Source organism: Sinocyclocheilus anshuiensis, unplaced genomic scaffold (genome assembly GCF_001515605.1).
Source record: "Sinocyclocheilus anshuiensis isolate Anshui unplaced genomic scaffold, SAMN03320099.WGS_v1.1 scaffold961, whole genome shotgun sequence".
NCBI lineage: Eukaryota > Metazoa > Chordata > Actinopteri > Cypriniformes > Cyprinidae > Sinocyclocheilus > Sinocyclocheilus anshuiensis.
Window position 1 is genome coordinate 1,264,201 of NW_015557049.1, and position 8,080 is coordinate 1,272,280.

The 8,080-nt window shown below is 33.9% G+C and overlaps 1 protein-coding gene across 1 annotated transcript in view; it reads left to right on the forward strand.

The window, feature by feature from the left end:
- Positions 1–2,374, forward strand: part of LOC107676368 (E3 ubiquitin-protein ligase MARCH5-like) — a 23,781-nt gene extending 21,407 nt beyond the window's left edge. Inside the window, exons 5-6 of the mRNA XM_016470891.1 lie at positions 1,444–1,610; positions 1,695–2,374. Coding sequence (XP_016326377.1) covers positions 1,444–1,610; positions 1,695–1,811 — 284 coding nt within the window. The 3' untranslated portion in view covers positions 1,812–2,374. The remainder of the gene's footprint in view (positions 1–1,443; positions 1,611–1,694) is intronic.
- The last annotated feature ends 5,706 nt before the right edge of the window (positions 2,375–8,080 follow it).

An 8,080-nucleotide genomic window follows, 5' to 3' on the forward strand; every position in this document is an offset into this window, starting at 1 on the left:
TAAATGTTTTTTTTTTTTAGTCTCGTTCGCCAAGGCTGCGATTATTTGATCAAAAATACGGAAAATTGTAATATTGTCAAATATTATTGCAATTTAAAATAACTGCTTTCTATTTTAATGTATTTTAAAAATATATAATTTATGCATGTGATGGCAAAGCTGATTTTTAGCAGCCATTACTCCAGTCTTCATTATTAAGTTGAAAATAAATTGGGTAAAAAGCCTCTAAAATAAGTTTATTTGTAATATCCAATATAGTTCTTAATATACTTAGCCTAGTTTTACATATCATAAAATTTGTATTTAATATATGGGTAATAGCTTATCTAAGGTTGATGATTATTATGATTATGATGATTATGATTATAAAGTATTTGAATTACTTTTTAAATTCAAAACAGATTAAAGCTAACCAAAAATAAGATCCAAACGAGACAACCAAGTAGAATAAATAAATATTTAACGAAATTAAAAATAATAATAATAATACAAAATATATTTATATCAGTTGGATATATTAGTTTCATAAATACTCATTCACAAATTCCATCTTTATTTATATTATTTAATTCTGGACTTTTGTAAATTTATACATATCCACATTTAATCATGTTTTATAAAAATTTTTTTTACGTTTGATTATTTAATTATAATTATGGTGTTTATTATTTAATAATTATGTGTTATTTCATTTAAATAAATATGGTCTAATATTCTAAATATTGTGGTTATAGATGTTATTGACATTTCCTAATATATCTATTCTTAATTGCAAATTTAATTTGAACACTAATATAAAATTATTACCTATTTTACTCAATATTGACTCAAAAGTCAGTATTTGAAACCAGTTTATTATCATTTGACAAAGCTGTCAGTCTAATTGGAAAGGAACACAGCTGAACTGCCTCATTTTTCTGTTCATCACTACTTATATGTGACCCTGGGCCACAAAACCAGTCATAAGGGTCAATGTTTCGAAATTGGGATTTATACATCATCTGAAAGATGAATAAATAAGCTTTCCATTGATGTATGGTTTGTTAGGATTTGGACAATATGAGATACAACTATTTGAAGATCTGGAATCTGAGGGTGCAAAGAAATCAAAATATTGAGAAAAACGCCTTTAAAGTTGTCCAAATGAAGTTCTTAGCTATGCATATTGCTAATCAAAAATTAAGTTTTGATATATTTACAGTAGGACATTTACTAAATATCTTCATGGAACATGATCTTTATTTAATATCCTAATGATTTTTGGCATAAAAGAGAAATCGATAATTTTGACCAGTACAATGTATTTTTGGCTATTGCTACAAATATACCCCAGCGACTTAAGACTGGTTTTGTGGTCCAGGGTCACATATTGTTTATTACAAGCTTTGTGAAATTGTCACCAAAAACGCTCATAGATCCCGTGTCTCATTGTGTCACGCGCAGGTATTGGCTGCCCAGTGCCGAGGATCCCGGCGGAGGCCAGTCCGCTGGCCGATCACGTGTCAGCCACACGCATTCTGTGCGGCGCCCTTGTGTTCCCCACCATCGCCACCATCGTGGGTAAACTGATGTTCAGCAGCGTCAACTCAAACCTTCAGAGGACCATTCTGGTACAAGAACATCACGGAAAGCGATGTCAGTGATTTATACACGCGTATCCTCACACTGATGAGCTGTATCTCTCTCTGTTTCAGGGTGGCATAGCGTTTGTGGCTATTAAAGGGGCGTTTAAGGTTTATTTCAAGCAGCAGCAGTATCTCCGACAAGCTCATCGCAAGATCCTCAATTTCCCTGAGACGGAGGAGGCCTGAGCTCATCATCAAACCTCTGCTCGATTCCATCCACGTCATTTTCATTTCACGCAGCTTTGAGAGACACTACAGGACATTTTCACAGACGCTGGATTTGGGTTTTCGTGAATGTGACTATTGCGTTTGGCGTTTGAATAGTGATTCAGCTTCGTTTCAGTTGATTTAATCAGACCTGGGAGTGCGTTACTCATTTTATGGGCTTTGACATTTTAAGAAAGAGACTGAGGAAAAATAAATATTGAAAGAAGGTTTTATATTAATAAGTGGTTGTTTTATATTGAATTAGAAATGTTCAGGTGAATCACTATCTTTCAAATGAATCTTTGAAGCATCCTTAACATGCAAACGACGACGTGCCGTTTCACATCTTTTCTTCCTTTATTAGACTAGTGAATGCAATATTAGATTCTAAAGGCAAACAGGAATACGTAAAGCTGTTTTCTCGTAATTATCTTATGAAATAACCTTTTTTATCTGGTCTTCTTGGATGAATTTCCCCATTTTCTGTTATATTTCACACCAAAATCAAAAGAAATAAATTGCTAAATTGTCCAACAGAAGTCTGGACAATGATTTTTGTTTCAATTTTAATTCAATTAAGTACATATATAATACAAATCTCTAATTGAACATTTATTTTGTATGAAAATTAAAAAAAAATTGCGTTATGGAAATTTAACAAATCAAAAAAAAATTTTACATTGCAAAAATCCTGAAAATAAGCTCTTTTTTTAAAAATGCAAAATCAATATAAAAGTCGTTTTTTGGGGTGAAACATGAAAGCGTTTGTGAGATTCACCGTCTTGCCTGCCTTCACATAATTTAAGCGATCAGCCGATCAGGTTTCATTTCTATCTTTGTAATGTTGATGTCTGAGTTTCAGGGAGTCACTTTTATAGAGTCAGTCTGTTAAGGGTCCTGTACAAACCGAGAATCCAGTGTTTGGTCCTTAATTGATCACTCTATTAAAACATTATGGTACCTGATGCCTCATAACTGCTGTTAATAAACCGGTTTCATAATATATTCCCAGAGATAAATAGTCGTGTGTGAACAGTGAACTTTTAAGAGTATTGGTGGCCTTTTTATTACACCAGGACAGGTTTACAGATAAGACCGGTTTATTTGGTGAACATGCCATTTTTTTCCTGAATCGTTGTGTTTTATGACTTGTAATTCACGTAGTGCATCTGTTTTATCTCCAGCCATCAGCCACCATAATATGGATGAAATTGGGAGAAAACAGTATATAAAGACAGTGGCAGTGCATACTAGTACTATTTTGTAAAGCAGTATTACACTACAATGTGAGTTTGTGATGAAACATCTTCCAGTGGGCTGTGAGCGGCTTTTATTGTCCATAGTTCAAATAAATTATTACAGCTTTTGATGATAGACGTAACCCTGAAAGAACATGCTTAATGCTGACTTAGTTGCTAAGAAAAAAGTGTTTAGCTACACCAACTGCACGACTAACAGTAGCAGATGAGTTTTTCTGTTGGCTAAATATGATTTTAAATTCTCACTTTCTTTTCAGCATCCAATTGTGCTGTATAATATCAGTGGTGTATGTGTAATGTCTCCTGTTGTACAGATGAAGCACAATGCCAAATACAGAACATGTTGTAAAATGGATGCGTTGTACAGACACGGCTTCTGAATTCATAGTTTCCTGGTTCATTTATGTAAATAAATGTATTTTTCCAATGCCTGACTGTGTGTATTGGGCAGTTTGAGTTTTTAACTTGGACTAATAATTATGAGGATTTCAAATACATATCCTAATAAATAATAATAAATCCTAATAAATTATGTGATAGTCTATTCTTAAATCTGTAGCATATAAAACAATGTCATTTTTGTGTCACTAACAGTACAAATGGATTGCAATTGTGTGTTGCTGCTACCGGCACAAAATTTACGTTTACAAGCTTTATATTTAAGGCTGTTGTATTGAAAACCATTTAGGAATTCAAGGTATTTATGAGACTTTTGAAATATCGAAGTATTAAACCATTTTTACTGGCTATACATTGATTTTGCAAAGTACATAAATACACAATATGGCAATAAATGCATATTTTAAGCCATACTTAAAATGCAACACATACTCCCAGTTTCAGAGACAAGGCTTAAGTGTAGACCCAGACTAAAATGCATGTCTGTTCTGTTCTAACTGTAAGAAACTTGCACTGACATATCTTAAAATATGTTAGTACTATTGCTTTGTCTCAAGATGCACACCAGTAATGTTTTTTTCTATGGCACGTTTATAAAAGACACTTAAATGCCCTAATTGAACCAAGGCCTACTCCTGGCTTAACCTAAGCCCTGTCTGTGAAACCAGGCCTATGTTTTATAAAGCTTGTAACGTGTCCATTCACCATGGGGTCCTGAGAGCAAGTTCCCTAACTTTCTTAATATAAAAACATGGATAGACATCAATTGCAAGATTGGATATTATCATTTAATAAATAAAACTCATGAAAACATTCGAGTAGTTGATCCTTTGGAAACTCAATTTTGAAAGCTGTACATTTTAAATCCATTGCCGTCCATTAATGAAGGAAATGGTGAAATTTTCTATAGTAATCAATAGCATAACAGCTGAAGCGGAGCACAGAGTGCAAGCTGTATTTAAGGTAGAATATTCCTTTAAAAATCTCTTCATGTTTAACAGGCTCAAGAATCCCCAAAGAAAAATCTTAAGTGCAGATCAAAAAGACAAAAACAACACAAATGAGTTCATACAATTGTTTAATTATCATAAAACAGAAAACTCTTCCACAGATACACATTCCCCAGATGCACTTCAAAACCACCTAATAAACACGAGAGATTTCAAATGAACCATTTCCACCTCATGACCGCAGTTTGGTACATACAAGCCCATTCCTTGGATTTGGAACAGAATGTAACCTCATCTTAGACTCATTCATGCAGAGTAACTCATTAAATCCTGCTCTTCTAGATATCTTTACTCTAATATTCTGCCTAATGTTCACCACAGTAAAACACACGTGACATCAGGTTACAGGAGACGGTGAGAACCACAAGCATCTGTTGCAGTCACTACAGAACTCGGAGCTGATTCTAGAACAGTTAAAGGGATTTGGGGTGCAACAAATGCTCTGATTGCATGCGAAATGCATCTTTGGATTTTAAAGCAATCTAGAAGTTCACCCCCCGCCCCCACTCACAAAATTAAAACAAATACAATAGTGTCATTTACTCAGCCTCAAGTCATTCCAAACCTGTATTTTCTTTATTTTACAGAACAAAAAGATGTTCAGCAGAATGTCCATGTTGCTTTTTCCATAAAATAAAAGCATTCAGTGACCCAGAGCCAAATAAATGATAGTTCATACAAAAATAAAAACACTTTCATCACCGCAATGTCCAACTGTCCTGAGCGCGTTCACAACATCCGGCGCGGAAGCGATCTGTTGTGCGTATACAACACTCATTGGATGTTGTGAACACGCTCAGGACAGTTGGACATTACGGTGGATCAGAGGTAAAAAAAAAAATTATATAAATACTGTTCAGTTTCTTGCACAGACCGATCTTTTCTTGTCTTAAGACCTCAATGTACCGTCACGAGCCGCAGGGTTTCATTTGGTTTTGTCTGTGTATGTTTTTTTGCCTCTCAAAGCCGTGGAGCCCATTCACTTCCATTATATGACTGACAGACTGCAACGGTTTGAGTTAAAAATCTTCGTTTGTGTTCTACTGAAGAAACAAAGTCACCTACATCTTGGATGCCCTGGGGGTAAGCAGATAAACATCACATTTTCATTTTTGGGTGAACTATCCCTTTAAACTTAAAAAATGGCCATGAAGTACCAAAAAGTATTTTCAACGTGACTGGTTGCACAACCCAAATAATCTGAAGCCATCTGATAGATTTGTGATGAACAGACTACAATTTAAATCATTATTCATCTTTAGCTTTCATTGAAATCATTGAAAAACAAAACATTTGAGAGCAGCTGAGATTTTGAACTGAACTTCCTCCCCAGTTCTTTCAGTATTATGTATATACTATTATATTGTTTTTATTTTCAGTTTTCATTTTAAATGTTAAAGTTTTAGAAATGTTGGTTTTGGTTTGCTTCTGCCATTTTTATTATGACAATATTTAGACTTTGCTTTTTAACCAATTTTAGTACAAACTCATTTTATTTGACTTTATATTTTTCTTAAGTTTCCCCATCTAATATTTATTTCAGCTTTATTTCAATTACTGAAAACCATTTTGAATAGTTTATTAATGAAGCTATCAAATGGCTTCAAAAGATTTGAAATATAAGGCACAACGCATACGGACTACTTTTATGGTTCTTTTCATGCCGTTTTTAAAGCTTGACAGTCACTTTAATTGCATGGAAAAGAACTCAAACTTGTTTTTCCGTGAAAGAAAATGTAATACAGGATTGGAACGACATGAGAACCAATATGATTACTAAATTTACATTTCTAGATGAACTATAACTAATCCTTTAAATTCAAAAACACACAAACCACCAAAACCAATGCAGTGAGATGCCGGAGTATATCCGTCTTTTAGTGGTACAACCAAACTCATCTAAGAGGCTGATATCAGATTGTACAGTTTGTTTCGCAGAGCATGAAACAGTATTCATTATTTTGATGGAGGTGATAAGATGGTTGAGTTTCTAAAAAATGCAGCATACAGTTGATTTGATAAGCCTGAGTAAGTCCAGAATAAATTTCAGCACTAGAAACACAAGTGATGGTGAAGACTTGGCTCGAGACAAGAATAACACACACCTGAGATGAGGACATGCATGGATTACAGACCGACATGATGTTCCTGTGTCAGCGCAGGTAAATTACAGCCTTCAAACACGTCACAGGAGGGTTTTCTGAGCACAGACCAAGTCTAGTTCTCGTCTAATCTGTTTCTCGGAACCAAGCTCAAAGCGTGTCAAGAAAAACACCTAGTATAGAGTTTAAGACACTAGTCATAGGTCCTGTAAGTCACATTATTGCTTGTGAGGAGTGCATAACCACAAGTCAAGACATCAGAAGTAAAACAAACCCAGTTAAAGGGGATTTCAGAGTCAGTTTCTCATAACTTCCTGAAAGTGTAAATGTTGTCATGTTTTATATGGATATTGTTATAGGGGCGAGTTAAGTGTGTATGAATACATGAATGTATTCATATAAAATCGTTCGAAAAACCAGTGGTGCATTTAATTGTGTCAAACTTTAAATTCAAATCAAACAAATGTTTGATCCGAGTATGGTTTTCACAAACAATTTACATAATTGAGGTTTCATGAGAGGAATCTGTATTTCTGTTATGAGACTGAGTTTAGGTCAAATTAACAGGGATTCAGGTATTTTATGAATTGTTTTAGGACAAAGTAACTTAAATAAACAAATGAAAATTATATTAAAAATGGTTTATTATGATACTTTGTCATGTTTTATATGGATATTGTTATAGGGGCGAGTTAGGTGTGAACAGTTAACTGTTCATGAATGTATTCATATAAAATCGTTCGAAAAACCAGTGGTGCATTTAATTGTGTCAAACTTAAAATTCAAATCAAACAAATGTTTGATCCGAGTATGGTTTTCACAAACAATTTACATAATTGAGGTTTCATGAGAGGAATCTGTATTTCTGTTATGAGACTGAGTTTAGGTCAAATTAACAGGGATTCAGGTATTTTATGAATTGTTTTAGGACAAAGTAACTTAAATAAACAAATGAAAATTATATTAAAAATGGTTTATTATGATACTTCTTCAACCGCAAATAAAACCAAAGTCCATCAAGTTAACCACCTTGCATTTACAACACTATCCTTAAAGATAAAACTCTGCCAACATGCACAGAAACTAAAAACAACTCCAAGCAAATCGTTTAAATTAAACTTTAAAAAAGGTGCCAGAAAACCTGATCACTGATTAAAATCATCTTAAGGCCAGTTTTTCATTTCAGGAGAGACTTATCTTGATAAATTACACAACAGCCTCTCCAAACGCTTTCTCATGGTTTTGCTTAACAGTGGTGTAAATGAAATGAAACCGAACAACGAAAAAGTGTCATCGTGGCCAGCGAGTGATTCCTATATTATATAGGGATACAAATTTTCTGACAGAAGCAACATGAAACAAACATTGTATGTTTTCTTAGTATCTATTAGATATCAGGTGTGCATGTCTGACGCAGAGCACAACTACAAATGTTGCAAGTGGCACCATCGTGGCCCTGCCTGCTTACACACACACAC